Source organism: Coffea arabica, chromosome 7e (assembly GCF_036785885.1).
Source record: "Coffea arabica cultivar ET-39 chromosome 7e, Coffea Arabica ET-39 HiFi, whole genome shotgun sequence".
NCBI lineage: Eukaryota > Viridiplantae > Streptophyta > Magnoliopsida > Gentianales > Rubiaceae > Coffea > Coffea arabica.
This window is the reverse complement of record NC_092323.1, coordinates 3,952,794-3,977,859: the sequence shown is the minus strand read 5'-3', so window position 1 is coordinate 3,977,859 and position 25,066 is coordinate 3,952,794. Positions and strand designations below refer to the sequence as shown.

The 25,066-nt window shown below is 37.2% G+C and overlaps 4 protein-coding genes and 1 long non-coding RNA gene across 17 annotated transcripts; 1 reads left to right on the top strand and 4 right to left on the bottom strand.

The window, feature by feature from the left end:
- Positions 1-3,017: 3,017 nt before the first annotated feature.
- Positions 3,018-6,196, bottom strand: LOC113699300 (EID1-like F-box protein 2). 6 transcript variants are annotated; one of them, XM_027219559.2, is made up of 4 exons: positions 6,039-6,193; positions 5,860-5,942; positions 3,620-4,424; positions 3,018-3,334 (listed from the first exon to the last, which is right to left on the bottom strand). In XM_027219559.2, the coding sequence occupies exon 3, from the start codon at positions 4,379-4,381 to the stop codon at positions 3,635-3,637; it is 747 nt and encodes a 248-aa protein (XP_027075360.1). In that variant the 5' UTR covers positions 4,382-4,424; positions 5,860-5,942; positions 6,039-6,193; the 3' UTR covers positions 3,018-3,334; positions 3,620-3,634. The 6 variants fall into 6 exon arrangements, with proteins under 6 accessions (XP_027075360.1, XP_027075359.1, XP_027075358.1 ...); XM_027219558.2 differs by lacking the exon at positions 5,860-5,942 and having other exon boundaries at positions 6,039-6,196; XM_027219557.2 differs by lacking the exon at positions 5,860-5,942 and having other exon boundaries at positions 3,620-4,441; positions 6,039-6,191.
- A 2,421-nt stretch (positions 6,197-8,617) lies between these two features.
- Positions 8,618-12,653, bottom strand: LOC113698424 (uncharacterized). Of its 6 annotated transcripts, none has more exons than XM_072058889.1 (2): positions 12,346-12,653; positions 8,618-11,119 (listed from the first exon to the last, which is right to left on the bottom strand). In XM_072058889.1, exon 2 carries the CDS (start codon positions 11,095-11,097, stop codon positions 9,118-9,120), a length of 1,980 nt encoding a protein of 659 aa, XP_071914990.1. In that variant the 5' UTR covers positions 11,098-11,119; positions 12,346-12,653; the 3' UTR covers positions 8,618-9,117. The 6 variants fall into 6 exon arrangements, with proteins under 6 accessions (XP_071914990.1, XP_027074048.1, XP_027074046.1 ...); XM_027218247.2 differs by having other exon boundaries at positions 12,461-12,653; XM_027218245.2 differs by having other exon boundaries at positions 8,618-11,128; positions 12,461-12,652.
- Positions 12,654-14,912: 2,259 nt separating this feature from the next.
- Positions 14,913-18,074, bottom strand: LOC113698161 (uncharacterized). 2 transcript variants are annotated; one of them, XM_027217869.2, is made up of 7 exons: positions 17,860-18,074; positions 17,660-17,790; positions 16,994-17,143; positions 16,328-16,586; positions 16,028-16,246; positions 15,759-15,901; positions 14,913-15,364 (listed from the first exon to the last, which is right to left on the bottom strand). In XM_027217869.2, exons 1-7 carry the CDS (start codon positions 17,951-17,953, stop codon positions 15,062-15,064), a joined length of 1,299 nt encoding a protein of 432 aa, XP_027073670.1. In that variant the 5' UTR covers positions 17,954-18,074; the 3' UTR covers positions 14,913-15,061. The 2 variants fall into 2 exon arrangements, with proteins under 2 accessions (XP_027073670.1, XP_027073668.1); XM_027217867.2 differs by having other exon boundaries at positions 17,660-18,074.
- Positions 18,075-18,862: 788 nt separating this feature from the next.
- LOC140004209 (uncharacterized) lies at positions 18,863-20,845 on the bottom strand. 2 transcript variants are annotated; one of them, XM_072058592.1, is made up of 2 exons: positions 20,707-20,845; positions 18,863-20,037 (listed from the first exon to the last, which is right to left on the bottom strand). In XM_072058592.1, exon 2 carries the CDS (start codon positions 19,919-19,921, stop codon positions 19,136-19,138), a length of 786 nt encoding a protein of 261 aa, XP_071914693.1. In that variant the 5' UTR covers positions 19,922-20,037; positions 20,707-20,845; the 3' UTR covers positions 18,863-19,135. The 2 variants fall into 2 exon arrangements, with proteins under 2 accessions (XP_071914693.1, XP_071914692.1); XM_072058591.1 differs by having other exon boundaries at positions 18,863-19,997.
- Positions 20,846-22,001: 1,156 nt separating this feature from the next.
- On the top strand, positions 22,002-24,142 carry LOC140010855 (uncharacterized). Its single transcript, XR_011818002.1, has 2 exons — positions 22,002-22,704; positions 23,636-24,142. It is a non-coding gene; the product is annotated as an uncharacterized lncRNA (long non-coding RNA).
- The last annotated feature ends 924 nt before the right edge of the window (positions 24,143-25,066 follow it).

Below are 25,066 nucleotides of genomic sequence, written 5' to 3'. Positions count from 1 at the left end.
GTCCCGGAATATTGGGTGAGCCTATAAATATGCTTCCGGTGATGTCCTTGCTTTGCTGTCGTTTTAGCTGGTCTAGACGGTGTCGTCTCGTATCGTTGTGGCGTTGGCTTCTGAGGAAAGCTGTTTTGTTTTGCTGCCCCGACTCCGAGTCTATGACACGGTCAGTTATAACTGCCACGGTGTCGTTTCGTAAGTTTGGTGCTGGGTTCTTAAGAAAGCTGTTAAATCATTCGGAGCGAAATAACTGTCGGCGTTGGTTTTACGGGGGACCTCTTGATCTGGCCTGGCTGTGGGGAAGTACGAAAAGCAAGAAACAGGCCTTGTGTGACAGACAAGTTTTTTATCAAGTTTATCTTCTACACGTTTTTTAAAAATTTTTTAGTTACAGTAATTTCAAAAAAAATTTCAAAATTTTTAAATTATACACTTCAAAATATTCAAAAAAAACACACTTCATACATTTTTTAAAAAATTTCTACATTAAGCTATAGTAAAGTTTTAGATAAATACCCAAAAAATCCGTTTGACAAACGGGGCACTGGTACTGGTATCTTGCGTTTGCTGATTTTGCAATTTCTTTATTTTTTTTCTATTTTTATCAGAAACCTCCCTTGAGGTTTCTCCCAATATCACTTAGCACACTTAAAAACTTTGAAAATATCACTTAACTCCTCTAGTAATTGCAAAAGGCAGTTATATTAACCTTCACATAATACATAATTTACATATCAAATAAATGGAGTTCAAAAGATTTTTTTTTTTTAAAAAAGAAACAAAAATCACATTCTTTTTCTTTCTCCTTTCTCCAATATTCTGTCTTACTCATTTTTTATATCACTATGTGATTTTTTACTTTTAAATTATAGTAAATTGAATTTTGTTTATATTTTTACTTTTTGTGATTGCGATAGAGTGAAGTATGATTTCTTTGTCTTTTTTAATTAATTTTTTATAATGATTAATATAACTTAAAGGATTGGGCCACAGGTTAGGATGAAATACGAAAAAATATAAGGTTTATAAAAAATTAATTTTGAACATATGGAGTTAAAATGGTACTAGTGCATTTTTTTAAAAATATCTTTTTTATTTTTCAAATTTATATTTTTATGGTCTATACATTTGTGATACAATGGTATTACTATAGATTGTTTGTTAGGTGGTGCTTTTCTTAAATAAAACATAGTGGTTTAGGAGTACTTTTATTTAGCAAAATGAGCAAAAGGGTAGTTTAGGGTTTTTTTAATTTTATTAGACAAATAACAAAAGTAAAACAAGTAAGTGATATTTTTAAAACCTTAAAGATACTAAGTAATATTAAGAGAAACCTTAGAAAAGGGCATTGATATTAGCCCTTCCTATTTTCTAATTCTTCTTCTTTTAACCATTCATTTTCATCCATCATCTCCCTCTTTTGAAATTTAACTAGTTGTGGTGCAAAAAATATTTCTTTCTTCATCTTTCTTAGCTTAAAATTACCCACAATTGGCATTCTTCATCTTTTCCACCTTAAAATTCCCCACAATTGGCAACAGTAAAATGACCAAAAATGTAATGCCCTGTTAAAATTTTGGAGGAGGCTGTGAAGTTTCGGAGGCCTTTGCAAGTAAAATCAAATGTTACTCAAAAACATAATACAAACACATCAACTGAAACAAAAAAAAAAATCCAGATGTAGGGATTTGTTTGGTGTTAATTGTGTTTCGTCCTCTAAAATGTCATCGTTACCCTTGGATTTGTGGAACAAATTACAAGGTGAGGTACTTAGACAAGAAATTGATGGACTTCTTAATGTGTCATTATGTTATAATAATATTTTGTCGTCAACACAAAATTTAAAATGTATCAGGAGAAGATGCAGATCCATCTACGTTTCATACAAGTATAAATACAAGTTTAGTTGTCTTGTAAAAATGTACAAAAAGGAAGCTATACCATCAAGATGACATAATTGGTTGGATAGTTTTGGGAAAAAAAAATGTAAATTAGGCATAATTCATCCCAACACCCGAAATTACAGCTACTTCTACATTTGTGCTATATCTTAGTATCCCCTTGTTTTTTTTTTCCGGTAAACAGAGTGCTTTAAGTAGGGGTACAGTCAAATCGAGTTAAACTCGAGTAGTGCACTGTTCCAACTCAAATTTGACATAATTTTGCCCTAAACGAACTCGAATTCAATTTTATCTTATTTTTCTCTAGCTGGAACATATGCAAATTGAGCCCAATCGAGCTTCATTCGAATTTAAGCTTAATTGAGCCTAACTGGATTTAAGAAATATAAATTTATATTTTAAATAAAGGACAAAATAACCATTTCAATTAAATAACCATTTAATTGAGCTAGGCTTCTTCGAGTGAGACTTGGCAGAAAAAGAGCTGAGAAGTACGATACGAGAAGAACCAAATCAGGCACGACTGCGAGATCAAAGATTCCCTGACAATTCTGAAATTAAAACAGAACAGAGATTCACTGCAGCAACGTCTTACTTTCATGGAATGCCACTATCCCTCAGCGTACGAATCAATGATTGAGGAGTAAAATAACTTAGAACTGGAAACCCAAGAACAGAACAGAGCAGGCTTACACCGTTGCGCTGTAAACTCGAGAAGAATGACCCAAGTAATTTCCTTTCTTCTGCTTCTTTTTTCCAGAAAAGATGAAGAAAAAGAATTCATCGATCTGGCCCTCGTCTCACCCACCCAATCGTAGCTTTTTAACTTTCATGCTTTAGCAAATTATTAGAAAGTGCTTAGAGGGAATTGTTGGACCAAGCTCTTAAACTGGATCCCTTGAGATCACGCTCGTCGGGCACGCTTCAGCCGCGACCAGAAAGGTTTTTTTCGTCCCGGTAAATCTACACGTTATAAGCATTTCCATCACTTCCTAACCCAATCTGAAAAGGTGGTCGGTTCCGATTAGGCAATTTGAGGACAGGAGCGAATCGTGAATGCTCTGGGCAGGATTTCCCTTGAGAATACGAATTTGCAGGTTGATCGATAGCAGGACAGCTTAATGTTGTAATGTTACAGATTTCAATATAGCATTCAAGATCAAATACATGTTTTAGAATGTACATACAGTTACAAAGTTCACGCAGGCTAAGAATGATTATGGTTAGAAAGTAGCTCTCTCATGAGCTGCCCAATCGGAAGAACTCAGAAGGAGTGCAGCACAATTTGTGCAACTAGATCTGAACTTTCTCGAGGAAATAAATCCATCTAAAAGCCAGTTTAACCAAAACCTCTTTCTCCTCTCTCACTCTTTCTACCACTATTTCAGCATTCCAATCTTCAACCCAGCAAACATTCCAGATCTTTTTAGCTTGCTTACCTGGAAAACATAAGAAATATCTCTGCTCAGATCCTCGTAACTTCTAGAAAAAAGTTAATAACATCATAAGAAAAAAAAGGAGAGACGCCATGAAAAAGCAAAAGAACACCACATCCAGTTCTCAGTTACAAAAATGAAAGTGATGTCCAAAATCATTTGATTTGCAATAAAAAACATCCAAATGCTCAGTATTTTCACCTTCTTCCAGCCCAGAAAAGAGCATAATACTCAACATAAGGAAGACTAATTCCGTCTTACTATTTGAAGGACTTCAAAAAGAAGTACCTTGATTCCATTCGCTTACTCCAGCTCAGATGCTTCCTCCGAATCAGACAAAGGCAAGAGGGTGCATATTCCAAGAACGTGACCATTCAGGCACACGTAATACTCAATGCAATCTTCATAAGCGCCCAATCTGCAGCTGGCACTTGATGGTATCAACCTTGCTTGCAGCATGCTCCACAACTTTGCCTTGCAATAAGGGCATACCTCTGTCGGATGCAGTGGGGCTTCCCTTTTGATTAGCAACTTACGAACCTTTGAAGTCGCAAAAGATTTAAAAACTCCCCGGAAAAATCCGACATCCCCCTCTTCTCCCTGGTCAAGATGTTCACATGGATCAGATACATATAGAACATCTGTTCTGCATTGTGGTAACAAGAAGCTCTTTCCTGATGTCCTGGAAAAACGCGTCCTATAAACAAAGTGTCCAGGAATGTGAATGCTGTTGAACAAGCCACCCTTGGTACATCCAGAACAGTAAATAAGCAACTTGCCAAGTGCCCGCCAATTCCCATCAACACTATGGCTCCCACCAGTTTCCAAATCAAGCATCATCTTGGGAGCCCTAGTTTTGCAAAACTCCTTCCAAAGAACTCTTTTGGCTAGGTCATCAAACCATTTACAAACAGAAGAAAGAGTCGCAATAAGTTTTGGATTCCAATTCAGATGCTGGAAAAGTAGGAATATCACTTCCTGAGTTAGATGCCCTTTTGTGCACAGACAACTTGCCGAGTGTATGCAGCGGTACTGCTTAGTAATAATCATCTTCTTGACCAAGTAGCAGCTCCAGAGAATAGTTTCCACTCCTCTGCAAAAATTAAGCATCTTTGACGATTTCAATGAAGCCTCAACAGCAGAAGTTGAACTAACTCATGAGGTGATATATACTGTTTAAGTTGGAGAATTACAGACAACTACGAGCAAACCAAATATTGATACAGAGTTTACTCGTGAAATCCCTCATTCGGACAAAAATTACTAACCAGATTTCTGCAGTGCATTACGGTTGTATCCAATGACATAAATCTCAAACATGAAACCCCACTTACCCCCCAAAACATATAACACCAAAAACAAAGAAAAGCGGGGCAGAAATCTAAGCACTAGCTTTCTTGTTCCTACCCATTTTGTTCAAGGCTTCATCTGTATGTTAGTCTGATATTCAAATAATAGGACCACGATTTATAATGAAACTGTCTTGAATAGATGAAATTAGTATATCTCTGAAGGATCATATTCAGATTAGCACCTGAGATCAGCAAGTGTCAAAAAAAAAAAAAAAAAAAAACTAGAACATGGGTGGTACAACAGTTAAATTTTCTCTACAAGAACAGGGATAAACGTCACATGAGTACCATTTATGACTTCCTTCACCTTGAGCAAGCAGCTCTTGAGCTCAGGTGCTGTTCCTGACCAGCTCCTGGCATGCATCTTCCAGGAAATTGAACTTAACATGACACTTGGTTTAAGAATTATTTTTGTTATCCCTAATGCTATTTCCATGAACAAGAGTCTGATGCACCAAAAGATTTCTTGCACATGCAATTATCTAAATGACTTGGTGCTACCAGCCCTACCTAACGGTGCTTTACTTCGTCTACTACCCGCAAACCCCCTCCTCAGCCACCCCCCCCCCCCCCTCCCACCTTTAAAGAAAACATAAATAAAAAAGCACAAGGAGCCCAACGCCAAAATACAAGTCATACCACAGCTTAAGGCCACAAGAGGATAAACTTCAAGGAAGGGGAAGGAGGGAGGGGGATTCAAAGCAAAGGAGTCCAGTGTTAATTTGCACAACGATATAAAATGACAAACACTCCGAATCTTTTCCCAGTATAAGCTATGTCCTCAAGCAGGGACAAAAAAAAAAAAAAAAAAAAAAAATCATAGAAGCATTTAGCTGAACTTCGTAAAACCGAATAAATAAGGTGGAATATATCTAGCTCAAGTAATAGATTCTTTTTTTTGCCCCAAAAGGCTTCAGCACAATAGTCAACAGAAGCCACATTGATTCTAAGCTAAATAAACACCCAACAGAATGCAAATCGAAACTAAGAACTGAGCAATAAACCATTTCAATCTTCCAAAAAAAAATCACAAAAGTGAGATTGATTAACCACTAAAAGACACAGATGGGAGAATAAAAAAACAAAAAATAAAATAGGAAAGTGGTTTCCCAACAGGACAAGTCTTAACCGGACTAGATCGTAATTAACTTGCAACCACAATACCCATAATCTGACCTCAGCTTAGAAGGAGCTCAGCTTGATCATTTATCCCCAAACCCCAGCTAAATATTAAAAAATAAATAAACAAAAATCCCAACCTGCATGTTGAAGAAGAAGAAGAAGACCAGAGATGAGGGTATTATTTGCATGGATATTCTGAAATGTAAGGGCAACAGATCAATATAGGAAATTACCTGGAGAGATGCAGCGGGCAGGCTGTGATTTTAGCTAATTGAGAGGGTTATTTTGGTCCAGTAAAATTATGACTTCCCCAATTTCTGTGTCTGTGCTGTAGTGTAAGCGATTTGCAGGAATGGGAGTAGTGATGGAAAGAGACTTGCGGTTCTATATCTTGAACAAGAAACTGATTTTATTCGCGTTAGTAGGTTAACGTCACACGCCGGTTACCTGTAAAGAAAACTGACAATCAAATGCAGGACAAACTTCACTTTTGCACCTCTAAACTTGTAATTTTTTTTATTTTACATTTTAAACACTTTGCATTCCAAACTCTCAATTTTAAACATTCCGTACACTTAACTCTTAAGTTTATCTTATTTAAGTCCATTCAATGATAACTTTTACGAAATTAACGGCATAAAAAATCCAACAAATAAATGATAATGTAGGGAATGTAATCAAAAGGTTTTATGGTGTCATAGCAAAAATAAAATAATACATTATTATTAATCTGCACAATTTTTAATTTTGTTAATTTTGCTAATGATATTAGTAATTGAAACCATATAAATATATGATAATGTGGTAAAAATTAGTTTAAAAAAAAAAAAGCTAAAGGATCGTAGTTGGAACAAAGTGGTAATCATTAATTGGTCTTAAATGGGACAAATTCAAAAAGTTAGAGCAGCGTAAAGTGAAAAATGAGACAAGTTCAGGCATGCACGGCAAAGTTAATCCTCAAATGCATCACTCAACCAATTAACAAATTCAGTGTGTATTTATTTTCTCAGAATTCAACAGGTAAGAATTCTACCAGACCTATTTGAATCAAGCCAAGGCAAATTTATATGATTTAGCTTAACAAATATTAAACGAGGTACTAGTATATTGATAATGAAAGCGGCTAAGGATTAAGTTGATAATTGTTGAATTCGAGTCATCAAAAGTATAAATAGGTCCATGAGTTTTGGATTTTAATAAATTAAAAAATAATTCACCTTTAGTAGGAAAAATCGAATCCAAGTGTTGCCAGTGGTAATTGTGGGGGCCGCCAGAAATTGGGTGTGGCAAGTGATGGTTGGTCTGTCACGAAACGGGGGAAGGAATTACTACTGTATCACCACGTAAGTGGACAAGCAAAGCAGCTACCGAGTTGGTCAAATTACGTATAAGTTTGTCAATTGTTGGTTGAAACTTTAACCATTGGAGTTCGCAAAAATCCGCAGGTCGTATTCGAGAGAAGGAAGAATAATAGCCAGTGGTTGGCTGATTTTTTTAACAGAAGAATAGCAGAAAAATTAACAGAGGGCGGTTAAAACATTCATTTGAACTAATCTGCAGTAGGTGCATTGAATTTGAACCATCAATGAATTGGATTGTGGCAGTTAATCAATCACCGGATGTCGTAGTCACCTCTTTAAGTTAAGCTAATTGGTAGGTAGGTATGTGCATTGAATCAGTTAAATGTGGGTAATTAATCTCTCCAACGGGGGGTTTTAGCGTGGGAATTGCTAAACGTTTACTGCTCTCACTCTGTAAACGAAAGAAGGAATATGCCAGGGAATAAAACCACTTTGGTTATTTTGGTTTTCATTTTGGAGTAAACCAATTACCACTTGCCAGCTCCCTATCCGGAGCAAGTTGGATCAATTGTGGCCCAGTCAAAGAAAGCTTGGTCCGTTCAGTCTTGCTTGCACTTGGAGCTTGAGAGTTGGGGCTTGGGCATTACAATTTCTTTGTTAATTTTCTTTTGGGTTAAGGAAAAGAAAGGAAATGCATTTACAAAGGGAAAATTATGCTCATCTTTCGTGTGGTTGTAAACGCTGCTTAGCTAATTGCTTCAGATTGTAAAATTATTGTTTAAGGCACGGTTTGGTTTGTTTTGAGAGAATGGGAAGGAAAGGAAATACAGGAATCGGGTTCGGGTTCGGGTTCGGGTTTTCAACAGATGATGTTTTAAGGAGGGAAAAATGAACGGATAAGAAGTAAAAGGAACAAGGATAAGATCTAATTATTTTTATTCCTTTCCTTCAGAGTTCAGACCAAAGTCCAAACGGTGTCTGAGAAATCAACTTTTTTATGATTAGACGGGCAATTTTGCCCCCCTCTCGGTGAAAGAGTATATGCATTGGTTTAAAGGAAAGTGAAATGGTTTACAGTAGTGATTTGTTGCCAATCGCTGTAACTTTTTTCCACATTGGCGTCCCAGATGATGAGTGTTGCATCATTTTTAAATGGATTGAGTTGTTTCAGATGTGCTTTATTTTTAGTCTCCCATGAATGAATATGCCTTTTTTTTCCTTCCTTCTTTGTCTAATCGCATACCCTAAAGTCAAAGTTAATGATTATTATTATTGTATAATGGGTGAAGTCCCAAGAAAAGACGAGCCCATTTTGTTAAAATGGTCACCGGAAGTCATTTTTCCTGTCAAAGCACAGGATATTCTGCAACCTTAGCGAATGCATGACATGACAACCACAACAATCTGCACATTTTACTGCAGGAAGTTCTTGAGACTAAACAAGAAAAATTCCAAAGATAGGACAGGATTTTCAGGTAGGAAATTCGCATCAAAACGAAAGAAGAGAGAAGTAAATCAAGTAACAAGCTAGCAAATAATAAATAGTCCAGAAAAACTGATAGTTAAGAGTATCCATCCCCCTGGACAAGCATTTAATCCAAGAAGGTGACCCAATTACAGAACCAACCAAAAGAACATAACACGTTCCGGTTCCAGGAGATGAAGAAACAACAATCAACAATGTACAAAAAACCGTCAATCCTTGTAAGACCAGAAAGACAAAAACAACTCAGTCATCCAAGAAAGGTTGCCCCTACCCCTACCTATCCTTTACGTTGTTAATTCACCACTACAGGCTTTCAATGAATAACAATGGCATGAAAGCAGTTAAAACCACGCATACCCTAAAAGAAAATGGGTATTGGACCTCATTGGGATTATTAGCAGATACCTCGAACAAAGACATTGACTCCAACTACTTTATTTTAAGTTTTATTTGCTCTTATGCTTCACGTCCAACTCTTTCTTTACAAAAGCCAAAGCATCAAGAATGAAAAACTCATACTGGCTGTCAACTGACGGTTTGCGGGGAAGGTTTAGTATCTTGCAAAGAGATAACCGTTTCAAAAGCACCAACCAAGGCTTTAACTTTACTTTTCCTGCTCTCAACAAGCTTGTTAGCTGTTTCTTCAATAACATTATTGAACAAACCTTGAGCATCTTTCCTTCCCTGCATATCTTGGTGCTTCAAAACAACGTTTTCATTTCTGGGTTTACTACCATTTCCATCACCATCAGGTTCTTTCTTCTTGAAATTCCTCCTCCGCAGTTCACCCTTCAGATCATGTTTTTCTTCCATTACTCTCGGCCGGCGAAATCGCAGCCTCCTAGGACCACCATTATTTTCAGATTGAAGATCCACAACCTTACCTCTCTTAAACTTTAGTTTCACTGGTCTAGGATCTTTAGATTCTGAAAACACAACACCTTTCCTCAGAGTCTTCCTAAGATTTCCTTCTCCAGCTTCTCCTCCATTATGCTTTGCCATATCATTTTTGTTACAGAACTTCCCAGTTGTTTCACATGCATATCCATTTCCTTCCTCTACGTCCTCCCCTTCATCATCATCATCATCATAAGTTCCAAATTCTCCTCCTCCTCCTCCTTCTTCTTCTTCTTCAACACTATCACCATCACCATCACCATCATCATTTTCTCCTCTTCTTTCATGAGATGACAAAGATTCACTATCACCATTACCATCACCATCGCCACTACAACCACCATCAACACCTCCTCTTCTTTCATGAGATGACAAAGATGGAGATGGGGATCGAGACAGAGACTTGGGTGATGGAACTGACTGGAGTGCAAATGATGGTACTACATCACTGTTTTCAGTGAATTCTGCCATGTGATTCTTTTTTTCTTCCACAATAACATGCAAAGTCTTCTCAGAGACAATCTCATCATTGTTCTTTTCCATCTCCTCCCCCTGTACCCTGTTTTGATCCTTCAGAGGACAGACTACTTTTAAAGTTCTATTTTTCTTTGCTTTCATGGCTACATCTATATTCATGGAAGGCTTAGGAGATAACAAAGCAGTGGGGGCTTCAAATACTTTCTTTGCAGATACTTTTGTTACCACCAGGTTTCTGCTTGCCTTCATATCATCTTTTCTTTTGTCTCTCCCTTTGACACTCGCTGGAGGGTGAAAACATGAAGATGATTTTGATACTGGTTGCTGTTCCCCTACAGAAGGTGAAGATTTCTCTGACAAATTATTCCTCAACTTTTCAGCTTTTTCTGCATTCTTAGCAGATGGCCGTGGCCCCACAGAAGGAGATGACTGCAGTGAAAAGTTACTCATAGGCTTTTCATCTTTTACCACCTGTTTAGCAGATTTTAGTGTCCGAAAAGAAGAGAATTGTTTAGTTGGGGGAGGCTGCAAAGGAGGATGCTTGCTGGAAAAATTGTTCATCCTCTTCTCAGATTTTGACTCCTTGTGTTGAGGTAATGGGTCACATTTTGGAGACACTTCAACTTTCTTAGCCGGTAGCTGCTTGATCATTGTAGGACGATCTGCCAAGTTGATTGGACCAGGTGAAGATCCGTGTCTTGAAGAATGGAATTTCATGCCAGGGGAAACCATTCTCCTCATTACAGTCACCTTCTTTCTCTCCACCAAAGATGCAGTAAGTGCAGAATTCTGCTTTTCAATTGGAGTTCTTATAATTCCTTTCCGAAAAGGATGCATTTCCTTCTCTTCAAAAGCATGTTTGTGGCCATATTTACAGAAATCATGACAAGAACCTGTTGAAGCTCTGAGATAATGTGGAACAACTTTTGTATTGCTTCGTTTTCCAGTAGAATTTCTTCTTGAATCATTGAAATCAGGGCATGAATCAGGAGATGTTCTGTTAATGCTGGGAAGAATGCTGCCTGCATTATCTGGTGAACTTGGTTTACTTATGGAGCTTTTGTGTGAACTAATGTCATCTGATTCACTTATTTCAGAGGCAACCAGTGAATTGACAATCTCCTCAGCCATCAAACAACCAAAGTTCTGAAAACTGGCAACCCTTCAAATAGAAGAAAACATATGTGAATATCATACAAAATGTTAAAAATCTACCGAATTAAAAATAGTTTGAAGCATCGTACGATTTCCACGAGGATCAACTGGAAGCAAACGTAATTACTATTATTATCCCAATCCTCAGCCAAAGGCTTTAAAATACTTCAAATTTTTAGAATCTTATAAGTAGGGAACGTAGAAAACTGAGAAATTAGAATCCCCGCAATATAGTGGGTCAGACAAACAAAATGCAAATTTGAAAATGATGCTTTTGCTGCTAAAACGATCACATAGATCAGAAGCCTAGTAACACATCTAATTGCGAAACAAGCAATTATATATTCTTACCTTCCCCATTATTGTCACGCAAATATTCTTCTCTCTATGACAGAAGCAAAGTTTAGAAAAGAGTGAGAGAAGGAAACAGAACTTCTACCTTCGCAAGCAAACAACGCAATTCCAGAATAAATTTAATGCCGTTCAACAATCTTTATCTACAAGGTCAACTATTATTATCAACTCTCAAGTCTCAAAGTAGGTGAGTTTAGATGACGAGTACCTGTCACAACATTTTTTCCCTTTTAAGGAAAATAGCACTAGCTAAACAACGGAGAAGATTTCATTTTTGTATAAAAAATTCTTGAAAACTGACAACCAGATCAAGCAAAACTTCATAAGCAACGTATAATCAAAGATTTCAATACAAGACCATACAAAATAAGCAGCTCGCTTTGAACAAAACAAACATCGATTATTGTCCGTGCGCCCCATGATCGTATCATACTTTTCCCTTTATCTTTTCTGCCACTATTAATCATCACAAATTACAAACCAATCACAAATCCAATTCAAAAGGGGAAAAAAAAAAGAGGAATAAGAATTACAAAAACCCCCCATACCAGTTATACTCCCCTGATTATGGATGAATTGAATTCGAAGCAAGGTTCTAACAGGAGCCCAAATGCAAATAAACACAAGCAAAACATCAACAGCTAAACACACGAATCAAGGAAAACGAAGCACAAAATCCGCAGAACAATCTCAAACAGGGCCGTCTATCAATCATCAAAGATCACAAGGGCATTCGATTTTTTTCACCAACCCGTTTCCCAAAACTCGGAAGCAGGAAAAAACGCAACGCATATGGAAATTCACGAGAGCAAACAGCTCCTTCAATGGTACAGTTAACAAAGGATGATCAAAACCATAAGATACGCGTACCTCTGTGCTTTTTTCTTATTCTTCTGTTTTCGTATTCTGCTTAACAACGAAGCCAAAGTAAAAAAATTCAACCAGAAAAGGAATACGAGAGGGAGGAGAAGAAGAAAAAGCCCACCTCCTTTTGTAGGCTTTTAGCTTCAAGGGTCGTGCAAGCAACCACTTTTTTCCGTATTTACTGATTCTTCATTTTTTATGTTTTCTTCTTCTGGGTTTTTGGCTGTTGGGCTTTTGGCGTGCGTGAATTTGCGCGTTTGTTACCGCATCTTAGAGAGAGAGAGAGAGAGAGAGTGAGAGTGTGTGTGTTTGTGTGTGATGGAAAGGACAGGATGAGGACATATTGCGCAAGCTGACACTTGATAATGACGGCAAAATCTGTCTTACCTTTCCTTAATAGATTATTTATTAAAAGCGATATAGAATAAAGAAACGTAAAAAACAATGGATATTTTATTAAAAGGGTTATAGAATGTAATAGCAGATGGGAAATAGAGAATTTATTTTGGAAAATAAGGTCCTAGAGTTTTTTTTTTAGTGATTTGACACGCGTAAGTTAAAAAAGTGATTTAAAATGTGTTTACTGAAAATATAAAAATATTTTAGATGAAAATAGTTTGGAAGGCAAACAATTATATATATAAGTATATATACACCAGATTAGCTAAAATTTAGATAGGACACAAGTTAGGAAAACACCGCTTAATCCAATACTCAAGTATGCATATGGACGCACGTTGGATTGGTAGATTAGTATGTACATGGACACTGGCTGGAAAAATAACGTTTGAACCAGTGCTCAAAACCAACTCCCTTTAGAGAAGTTGACCATCACATTAATTATGTAGGCGAATGAATATCTCGATACATCTTGTTCATTTTTAGGTTAAATAGCTCTATTATCAGTATATGTTGTCCCTAAGACTCAAACATGGTAGAAAATTTAAGACAATCAAAAATGAATTTAATGCATCATAAGATTTTGGATTAATCTTGTATACACTGACAGTGTATACATTGTCACCGTTAGATATATAACACATGTATAAAATTTGAATTTGAAATTAAAATTTTGTTCACATGTCATCCATCCAATCATGATGATATATACATTGACAGTGTATATAAATTTACGCAAAATTTTTACGTAGCACTCCTGTCCTGCACCACAGAACTAGACAAAATTAATCTTATGACACATTTCAGCACGAAGATGAAAATGATGATTAAGAAGTTCCTTTTCTAACCATTCTTCCTCCTCTGCTTACTTTTAATATATATTTTTTTTTTGTCGCAACAATAGAATTCGTATAACCTAATCTAGCCTAATCTAGAGGAAGAGAGAAGAATGACTCGATGTGAATAGAGATTCCATCTAAGATGGCCAATTAAGACCGCCATATATAATGATAAATTGATGAAAGCCAAGAGTTCAACCCTTGATCTCCCATATCACCGAGACTTAAGTCTTGTGCGGTGACCACCAGGCCAAAGGCCCGATGGGGCTCACTTTTAACATGCTTGATGGTGCAATTCCCACCTCCCAAATTTCCGAACCTCTAAAAGAAAAAGGAGCAGCCCCACAACCTTTGCCGACTTGCTTTCTTACCTTCCACATGCACGGAGAAAAGTTGAGTGAAAAGAAAGCAAGAAACGAGAAAATGACCACAATATTAATATTATTTTACTAAGACATCGAGGGAGCCCCTGTGCTCCCACCATTCTAACGTTCCTCACTTTTGTTAAATTGCTTAATTAGTAGCAGAAGAATAGAAGGCATCATCACAATTTTTCTTTTCTGTGAGATTGCTTAACTAGTAGACATTTAAGGGTCTTTCCCTGACACAAGGCAGGGTGCAATCATCAAGAAGAGGCAAGTAGTAGAAAATAAGTTGATCCCACAGATGTCTGTCATAAAGAAAAGAAAAAGACACAAGACAGGCAATTAAGCAGGCAAGACATGAAGGTTGCCGACGCTTTTATTCCGCTTTAAGACAGGCAATTTTTCAAGGGAAAATTTCTACGTGTTTCGTGAATATACTTTTTAATTATTTTTTCTATTTTACATATATCAAATCATTATAATACACTTTTTCTACAAAAATTTCAAGAAAAAAAAAATCCAAAATGGGAGCAAACATAATCCATCTCTCTTTGTGAATTAATAATGCAGGAGTCTACCACTGCCAGTAAGAAACCTCGGATTCTCTTGTTCTACCAGCTCTTTACGCCCCACACCAAACGCACATTCTCCACCATACTTAGACCCAGCTGATCATCTCTTTGGCATGTCAAATTAACATCAGGAAAAACGGTCATAAAAACATAACATAATGGGGCTGCTGCCGGGCCACAATAACATCATGAGTCTATATATGTTTTAGGTGGGAGAGATTAGCAGGTCCGGGATAGCGACCTTGCTCCAACCAAACACTAAAGAGTAAATAGTCCGGTGATAGAGAAGCCAAATCGATTTCCAGAGACGGCCGCTTTGGACAATTTATTATTTTCAGTTAGCAGAACAATCAACTTTCTTGATAAATTTATTCACGTATACTCCCAATATCCAGTACTTGCACTCAAAATCCGCTATATATTTGACTTGCTTTTCGTAAAGTTAAAAGAAAGAGTACTAAAGCATTTATCCTGTAGATGGGCGCTTTAATCCCGCCTAGAAGTACATAACCTATAAAATTTACCAGAAACCTTGGGCTTCATGCTTTCATCTTCTTTTCCGACCAGAGACTGTCTTCTTCACCACTCCCACTGAGACTAGGAACTCATCCAGGGAAGACAGAGTCCTCATGTCATCAGGAGGAAAGTAACTTGCAGCCTTTCCCAGGAGTGATGTGAATAGAAGGGAGAGAGAAGGTCGAGTAACATACTGCTCGCCCAATAGGTCATCCAAAAACGCAAATGCCGCCAAGAAATCTGACCTGCTTGCATTTATTGGAGCAGCGAAGTGAGCAGGGATTATTCTCTTGAACCTCCAATCACGGACTATGCTATCAATCCAATCTCTGACCTATTTACAAGAAACATGCAATGTTAAGCCATAACATTTTGAACTACATGATATGCCGTGATCCTGCAGGTTAAGCAAAAATACTTTTCAAATCCATATATGAAAAGGTTAAACTCTGTCTGGGTAGTTTCCATTCGTGGCCAAAACTCGTAGCGTCAAAAAAAAAAAAAAAAACTAAAGGCATTGCTATAGTGGCAATAAACTCTAGCGCAAAGAGCCCGGTACCTTAAATCAAGTAACCGACTCGCAGTGTATCATGAGCTACATCTACAGCAAAGCCAGAGGTAGATGTACCAAATATAGCAGGCAAGAGGTTGTAACCCAAGATATAATGACGTAGCTCTAAATATACCAAATACTATTAATGCAACTCTGCACTGAATTTGCTACTTGCCTTTTCAGGAACCTTACTGAAGACTAATGTCTTCACAATGGGCGAAACAATCAACTTTTGTGACATTTGTGCAAAGCTAGCATTGGGCTCCAAAAGGTTAGAAGGACCAAGAAACAAAATTTGGAGAACCATTCTTTCCCATCCTGTATCAAAAGAATGATCGAATTCAATCTTCCGAAAGAGGAAATATTTACATCTAACTTTCTGGATGTTACTGCATTTGATTTCAGAAGCAGTAAGTGCCGCTTGAAGTGATATAGAGAACTAACCTTTTTGTCGGTTCTTGTTGTCATCAACTACTGGTTCATTAGGTACTTCCTTTCCCTTGCTAAGGACTTTAACAGCCAGACCATTTTTCGCAGACGCTAACAAGGACTCTTTGCTAATACACTCTGGAGGTTGCCTGGGGACAAATATTACAGCATCTGTTACTAGTAGTGTCCTTGAACGTTTGTGATAGAATGCCACCTCCACGTATGGTCCAATTCCTGGAAAGATTGACAAGAACGCATCTGAGACAATGAGTGGTGATATAACAGTAAAGCTCAATGCAGGGAACATTATAATACCAACTTCAGGACAGCTGAGAACTTTCTGTTCAATTTCATCAGCCCATGGTGTTGATGTGTCGTCATCTTTCAATGTTTTGGCTCGAAAAATTCCGAAGAATTCAAGTGGCAAGTTCAAAGGCCAACTCCACTGCCTTGGTGCCACCCAAACCTGAGCCCGAGGGAATTTTCTGGAAAATGGACCGACAAATATTTTATGCTCGTATGCAAATGTAGGCAGAACAATATATTCCACTGGAGCTCCTAACTCTTTCACAAGCTGGAAAAAGCAATAGCATGAATGGATAACAATTAAATGACACATATCGATAAGAGATGCAAATGTTTGCAAAAAAAAAAAAACAATGTGTGCAGGTTGAGAAGCCACAATGACCTACAAATTCAAAATTCCAGTACAATAGTAGTATCACAACCTAATTGGTTTATTTGACATAAATTTCTACACAAGAAGTTCACAAAAATTGCAGTTTGTCAAAGCGCGCCATAACCTCATGAAACTGAACTCGCTTGCAACCCTAAGCACTAGAATGAATATGAGAGTAAAATAGAGAACCTTCCATGTTGAACCCAATATTGGAAGGAGTCCTATAAGATATTCAGATATGAAAAGCGAAGGTAATTTCTCCAAAATATATATTAAACAAGTTAAATTGGTACATTAAATACCTCGATGCATTCCTTGGTTGGAGCAATTGGTGCATGAACCCACAACCCGCCAGACTTAAGTTTGATCACAGTCATCCTGATGTTTGTCGAGACGCTGCTGAAACCCAGTGCTTGCTCTTGTTCGAATAGCCATATGGAGTCTTTTACGGCCTGTGAATTTACTGATAACAACAGTTAGAATTCAGAATCTCGCCCATTCCACCATTCTTCGTAAAAGTGCAATTCACACAATGCTAGAGATGAAAATAATACGTGATTCATGACCAATATATTTATCCCCCAAGGAGGCAAGGACAAAAGGTAGATGTGGATCAAACTTTTTTCAAGTAAGTGGAAACAGCTGAGCTACAGAAGTTTCCTAATTTGGGCATTCACGTTGTACAAACTAGATTTTTGAGTCCAGTGGTAGTAATAATATTTAGTTTTTGAGGCAATACTCGTCTTAAAGTAGAAATTTTTTTTTTTTAAAAAAAACTAACTGCCTCACTTGATTCTTGAATCAAAACCTTTCATTGGATGATCGATGGACAGTATATGCACAGGACTCACGAAACTAACCCACAAGAAAAACGGCAGCAAAGCAGAAATTCAACTAGACAGGATTATTGCTCTGATGCAGAAAGGTCAAGAGCCAGGACTGAAAAAACGAGGGCGCAAATTACTAACCTCAGTTCTGATTGTCCGCCTGTTCAGGAAAGGACCAAGAGGGAAAGGAAACCCAGTGATATTGAAGTAGAACCTTCCGCCACTGCTACCACTCGTGCTGCTGCTGCTGCCGATGGCTTTTCCGGAAGCAACTATCAAATTGACATTCTTGATTACTTTGGGTTTTAATTGAAAAGATAAACCATTTAAAGGTGACCCACCAAGGAAAGCAGTAGTAGCGTTTGATTCTCCTAAAGACGAATGATTTGGCAATAAAGTGGACTTCGGCGAGGTCAAATTGATGCCTGCCACCATTTTCAAATAAAATTTCCTCCCAGGTTCCCACTCCCCAAATTAGTGCCAAATTGGCGTCAGCTCAGGTGAGGGAGTTGCAAATCTAAATTGTGGCCGAGAGCGCATAGTTTCAGGATTATGTATCAGCCAGAGGGCAATTGAATCAGGACAAGCCTTGGGTTAATTTCGTGACACGTGGACGATCCAAAGCTGAGAGTATACAATTGGATTCCTTAGGATTTTCGTGGATGAAATCTTTTTTTAAAAAAAATGCCGATAAGAGCTGCCTCGAATTAAAAAGAACTTCCCGGAATAGCTTCCCGGGTTTGCCCATTCTCGGCCCTGAGGCATCAAAGATGACGAATTTATGATTTTCGAATTCGCGTTTCATATTGTCGCCTTAGGAAGGCTTGCATCTCCAATGTCCCAACACTGATAATCTTTAAACAGTGAACGAGGCCAAGGAAGAAGGGTGGACAAAAGGTCCAAATTCAAGTGGTGGTAGACAGGGATTAATAGTGAGGCTCCACAAGATGTTTAGCATAGAATTAGAGAAATCCACAAATTAAAGCAGTGGCTCCAGAAAATTTCTTAATTCCACATCAAAACAACTGGAAACAGCAATAATGTTAGCTGCCTTTCGGCAAAAATTGCCACCAAACTCTGTAATGAAACTGGGCGTGAAGGAGATTTTCCTGATCCGAGGGCAGTTGCCCAACTCTTGAAATTACTACTCTTGGTCCTTTTTTTTTTTTTTTTGTCAGACTTTTTCAGAACTGATAATTAAACCTAATCCCAGATTTAACCCCAAAAGCCGGCAACTCTTGAGGCAAACCTGGGGACTTAACTACCCGACCCTAGAAGACCTTAGAAGCGATGTGGGACGACGGGAAAGGTAATGGGAGAGCTGCTACTACTCTTGGTCTTGGATGAGATTTATAATAGTCTTTCCATTCGAGAAAAAAAGGTAATACAACAATTTTTTCTTAAACATTCTTACCAGAGAGCAGACCACTGGAAAAATAAAACATGATCCAATCTGCCTATTGAACAACACTTGCCACACCAGAACTGCCAAGCCAACAGGCTAGGCATGGACCACAATAACTAACAGTAATCCAAACTAACACATTGAACACGGGTCAAACTAACAGAATTTCCACCCTGTGAAGCAAAAAGGTTCAATGCTTATATCACACGAAGTCAAGTGATAATTTCCCGAACCAGCCAATCCAAACTTGGGTACGCAAAGTACAGGATCAGAAAGGATGGAAGAGCGAACAGAACAGTAATGAGTACGTACAAGGCCAAGATGGCAGCACTGGCAGGTATTGCATATAACGTTATAAGAAGAAAGATGACCACCAGCGGAAACTTGGCTGTCAAATGAACAAAGAAGACCAAGGACTTCTTCAATGAAGCACACAATCTCTCTGCAGCAATATAACTGTTAGTGCGAGTATTACTATGATTTGTTCCTGACGACTCCGAGTTATGCATGTAATGTGCCCTCCGGATGCTAGAGTTTCCCGTTGCTTTCCCACCGGATGACCATGCCTGCTGCTGATCCCCACAAAAGGCAGAACGTGACTTTACTCGGTCACCATTCATACTCTCAAGCATCCAGAGAAGAAAGAAGTTTTTCCGAGGAAACCTAAGGTTTCCCTTGTAAACTAGTCGAAGCGATAAGAGATTGCACCAGGGGCATGATATAAAAAGAGGAAGCTGGATCGGTAAAGGGGGGAATTTCACAACAGCCCATTGTAGACCTAGGATGCAGTTTTTACAAAGTGTATGGCCACACCACAGGACATAAGGTACATTTTCCACTATATTGAAGGATTCCCAGCATATAGGGCACTCCAATCCCTCCTCTCCGCTGGTAATGGAAGAAGCGTCATCATCTGAGGAATCCATTACATCCTGAGCTGGCCTCAGGATATCTTTCTTAGTCCTACCAGCTAGACAATTGGATGCAAAGTTCCACATACTCCGCCTTTGAAATGACTAAAAGATGACCATTTTAAGCTGATATACCCTTCTCAGTCATTCGATGAGGTCAAACCTGAGAGAAAGTTGATGTGCATCCAGTGTAGAATATCAAACTACAAGACAAATGTAATAAATGGGATTTGCAAAAGGTTGCATTTTTCGGCCCACATAACCAACTTTGAGAAATCTTGCGAACAGCAAGAAAATATGACACACTCAATTGATAAATAATTTTAGAGCAATCAAAACTTATCATGGATTAATACCAACTAAAATAATCATCAAAACCAATTAAAGGGCAAAAATGAAAAATGCAGCCTACAATCATTCAATAACTGTATTCTTATTGTTTTTACTGCAACCTAAGCAAACAGTGAAAACATCACAAGCAAATTGCCCAAAGCTGACATATAAACATCAAAGCACAAGCAGTCGTCAGCTTCTCCCATAAATCCCCCAAAATAATCGCTCAAAGTTCGGACAGCAGATTGGCCATTCACTTGGCCACAAGTTTCTGCTGCCGTTTTGAGAATAAGGTAAAACAACAGCTAAAAACTAATTTCCCGAAGCCATAACTTCAAAGCTAAATCGGAGTGATGTACCACATCAAACTAATTAATCTGCCAAATTCTAAGTAATACCTAAATAAACTAGTAAACCCTCCAACGCAAAAAACTATCAGAGACACGATGAATCGAGTCAATGAGACAAATAACAACCAATCAACAAGAAGTTGGGACGAATCAAGTGATCTAAAGAAACGTTCGAAGCGATAAATTTACCGATCAATCATGCGTTCCGAGACGGTGGAGTAGCCGGTGAGGAGAAAACTTGCGAAAAGACGGTTCAGACCTTGACACACTCTCTCTCTGGGGAAATTCTCCAAGAGGAAAAGAAGCAGAGAACAATTGGGTACTGAGTTGAGATTGAGCGAGCTATGCTCGTGTCCCTCCTATCCGCCACGGAATATTTGTACGTGATCTGTCTTTTTCGGTCAGCTGACTTTCATTTTTGCCCTTTCGGTGAAATGATAACTTGGCACAATTAGTGTCAGTTTAGGATTGCAGTTAGAGTCGTGAAAAAGCATTTAGAGTCTGCTTGAATGGCTATTTTTAGGGATTATTGTCGAAAAAAAATACTATAGTAATTTAATGTGTACAAGATAAAAACTTAATTGAAAATTGTGTTTATGAAAAACTTAAAAAAAAATTTACAAAAAATATAATCTAAATAAAGCCATAATTAGTAATAAAGTGAGTTTTTTTATCGGAGTATTTATTAAGTGGTTAATCATGTAAATTATTTGGATGTATACTTGTATAAGTATTTTTCTATTTGATAATGCGTAATTTTAAATTTCTAAAACATATTTATCTCTTTAATTAGTTCAACATTTTATAATAAAATTATTAAAGTTATTTTTTTACAATACAAAAATTGCTTTAAAAGCACTGTTTTTAACTTATGTCAACGTATTTTATTGGTGAAAAACTTTACTTCTAAATTTAATGAATGATACTTACCAAACAAATTATAAAATTTTTTATTTTTTATTTTATTTTTAACAAAAGCGTCGCAACCCCAATCAAGGCCTGAATCTATTTGTCAAAAACTTCAAATAAGCTTTTCAATCATTTATTTTACAAATGCATTTATCAAACTGGGGAGTTCTATAGTACCCTTTTTTTTTTTTTCCTATAGTACTTTTTAAGTACTATACTGGTAAGTATAAAAAAATCCTCAAAAAATGCAATCGAAACAAACTCTAAGGTCTGTTTGCAAGTTCTGCTTCACCCTAATTAGTCTAGTTTCTCCCAACAAATACAATCACCTTTTTTATTTTACAAATCCTCTCATGCATCGTTTTTTTTAGCAAGAATTTTCACAAACTACACCTAAGCGAATGTGTGATTTTACAAATCCTCTCATGCATCGTTTGGATCGCAAGCTTTTAGAATGTGTGATTCATAAATGTGCAAAGGGATTAGATATTATATTTCAATCCAAGTAAGCTTTATATTCTGCCTTCCTGACCGTCCAAAGTCAAAGAATGGGGAGGAATTTTGTTGCGCTAGGATGTAAACATTGAGCATTTTTCTTCTTTGATCAGCAGAGCCCATAGACGATAGGCGTAACTCGTCATAGAATAGAAGTGGGCCGATCACAAACATTGGAGTCCACCCCGAGCATGAAGAAGAGAGTCCAGTCAGGAGAATACATTGCAGGCGACAAATTTAGGCGATCGTCGATGGACGGGACGGGTACCCGAGAATCAGGAATAAGCATCAAAAGTTAATGATGATTGATGATTAAATTAAGGAGGTTTTACGTCCAATTCCAAACTACGAAGCAACGCCTTCGAAGTGCTTTCAACGATTAGCTGCTGATCTGCCAACTGCAAAACGTAACTTGCAAATTGATGGAAGCGTACCATTGGGCATGAGGGCGTACGGAGGATGAAAATGACCTTGGCTCGCTGTCTCATGAAGATTGAAGACCCCACCCACCACATGAAAATCTTCGTCCCCTTTCTCAATAATTCTGAGGAATTTGGCTTCCTCTACCTCAGAATTCTTCGATTCGTTCCCACCTTCCACGTCGTCTGCGTTTGGTGTGTTTGTCTTCAAATTGCGATCGGCCAGGGTCCACACTCCACAGCGTGGGAGGATAAGAATTGCACCGGTATTTGATTGCTGCTGCAATGCATACGTCCAAGACGTGAGATGATCCAAGTTCGATTTGATGCCCATTTACGTTATGCGTTGCACTTACAAGTACAGGTAGGTATTCATCAGCTCATAGCCAAGCAATTTTTTTTTGGTCAATCCTCATCGTCACTTTCATCTATAGTAACGTATATCATTCTAATATAAGGAGAATATCCAATTAAATTTATGAGATCGGTGGGAGCTGAATCTCCATCGAATCATCAAATTTGTCTGAATTTTTTAAAAAGTCATTTAATGTAATAATTGGTGGAAGGCAAGTTTTTAAGAAGTCACTTAATGTGAACCTTTGCCTTCCACTCAGGGCTGCAAACGAGTCGAGTCGAATCGAGTTTTGGGCTAATCAAGCCGAGTTTCGACTAAATTTTACCAAGCTCAAACTTGAGCTCGAGCTTGACGAGCCGGCAATTTCGAGCTCGAAAAAAATAAAAAAAAATAATTATTTTATTTTTTAAAAAATAAATAAAATAAATATTTTTTAAATAAAATAATAAAAATATTAAGGATATATATGTAATTTTATTATTAAAATAAAAAAATAAAATATATATATATACTTAAAATAAAAAATATATATATATATACTTAAAATAAAAAAATAAAAATATTATATATATATACTCGAGCTCCGGCTCGCGAGCTAACGAGCTTAATATTTTGAGCTTGAGTTCGAGCTAGATTTCGACTCGAGCTTGTTTGCAGCCCTACTTCCACCCTATAAAGTCTTAAATGATTTTGTGGTGGCCACCAAGCAATTGATGTACATGTACTACAACTCCAAACCTCGGGTTCTGGAATTATTTTTTCTTCTTAAAATACATTTTTTTTTTTTATGATGAAGGACTGAAAATACAGTTTTGAAATCATTTCATGATTTTGGCGTTAGTAGAAATTTGCTAGCAGTAGTATAAACGAAGCTTTGATTATAATTTTGAGTTCGAAGACTACAACTCATTTTTGAATCTTGGCATGAATTTCTACATAGATGCGAACTCAACCTCAAGAATCAACGACATTTCTCACCGTGGAAGACAACGTGGAGCGTCCCGAGTTTGGACGTTCTTCAGGATCTTTCTACGTCGAAAGCATTTTTGCAAATCTAAAGAGAAAAACAGTACAAGATGGCGGAGGAAGGGAACCACATGAATCACCAGGTATTTGTCCTCTATGGACCACGTGAAGTCATGGATCAAGTTGCCTAATTCTGACCCATTTCTTTTGTGGCCATGTACACATGACTCATGATGGTCGAGGCCACTCGATCTCGATGTCCTTGACAGAATCACGGGAGCCTATTATTATTAAGAAAGAACCAAAAGAAAAGGATGGTGTTATTTTGTGGGCGATAATGCTGCTGGGAAAGTAAAATATCTTGGTTTTGAAATCTAGACTTCGGGTGTTTTTAGTTTGAAATGAATGATTTTGCCTACTTTCCCTAGTCATGTTTCGAGAATTCAACTTTAAAAAAAAAAATATGATTTGATTGTGATGATGTTTATACTTTTCTTTTTAATTTTGCTTCATAAATTCAAAATTTAAATTTGAATAGTAACATACATATGATTAGAATGAAGGATTATGTTAGAAAGATAAACTAAAATGTGTTTTGACTTTTCTAACATGACAAATATTTTGGAATATTACAAAATAGAAAGTATGATATTTTTAATGGGACAAAAGGAATATTACTTAACAGGAAAGGGAAATCCTTTATCCTTCCAATTTCAAAAGACGAATTTGCCTCCCCGGACTCTTGCAAAAATGATCCATATATATACATATATAAGCTCCTTTAGTCTTGTCTGTTTTTCCTCCCAAGTAACTTGCGTTGTTACGAAGAGGGTAAAAATGCTTGAAGGACAGGCGTCCTTTGCTTCAATTCAATCGCTAAACTATTTTGTTAAAGTCAAAATAGTTCCCAAACTTTTTTATGAGTCAATTTAGTCTCTCAATTATTTTTATAAAGGTCAAAATAGTTCTAGAACTTTATTATGAACTATTTTAGTCGCTCAACTATTTTACTTAAATTAAAATAGTCCCTCGCCCATATTTAATTGGCAATTTGGTCCTTATTTGGTTAATCTACCCAATTTATCAACTTTTTTACACCAACAACTAAGGGAAAAAGAGAAAATCTAGCTATAACCCTTTCTAAAACAATAGAACAAATAGATATTTGTCGAGAAATCGGCAACAAAATTGAGGGACTGTTTTGGCTTAAACAAAATAGTTGGGGGACTAAATTAAATCATAATAAAATTTAAGGACTATTTAAAGATTTGTAAAAATAGTTAAGCGACTAAACTAGCTCATAATAAAGTTTAGGAACCATATTATTTTTAACAAAACAGTTTAGGGACTAAATTAGTGTTTTGCTGTAGTTACGGCATACTGTTCAGTGCGACCACCAATCGTT

Excerpts from the sequence above, each read along its gene's own strand:
- LOC113698161 (XM_027217867.2), bottom strand. The coding sequence starts at position 17,953 with ATGGTGGCAGGCATCAATTTGACCTCGCCGAAGTCCACTTTATTGCCA. Across the intron at positions 17,144-17,659 it reads GGCGGACAATCAGAACTGAG|GCCGTAAAAGACTCCATATG; the intron begins GTTAGTAATTTG and ends GTAAATTCACAG. Across the intron at positions 16,247-16,327 it reads TCTCAGCTGTCCTGAAGTTG|GAATTGGACCATACGTGGAG; the intron begins GTATTATAATGT and ends CAATCTTTCCAG.
- LOC113698424 (XM_072058889.1), bottom strand. The coding sequence starts at position 11,097 with ATGGCTGAGGAGATTGTCAATTCACTGGTTGCCTCTGAAATAAGTGAA.
- LOC113699300 (XM_072059588.1), bottom strand. The coding sequence starts at position 5,043 with ATGCCAGGAGCTGGTCAGGAACAGCACCTGAGCTCAAGAGCTGCTTGC. Across the intron at positions 4,425-4,990 it reads TCAAGAGCTGCTTGCTCAAG|AGGAGTGGAAACTATTCTCT; the intron begins GTGAAGGAAGTC and ends TAATTTTTGCAG.
- LOC140004209 (XM_072058592.1), bottom strand. The coding sequence starts at position 19,921 with ATGTGGAACTTTGCATCCAATTGTCTAGCTGGTAGGACTAAGAAAGAT.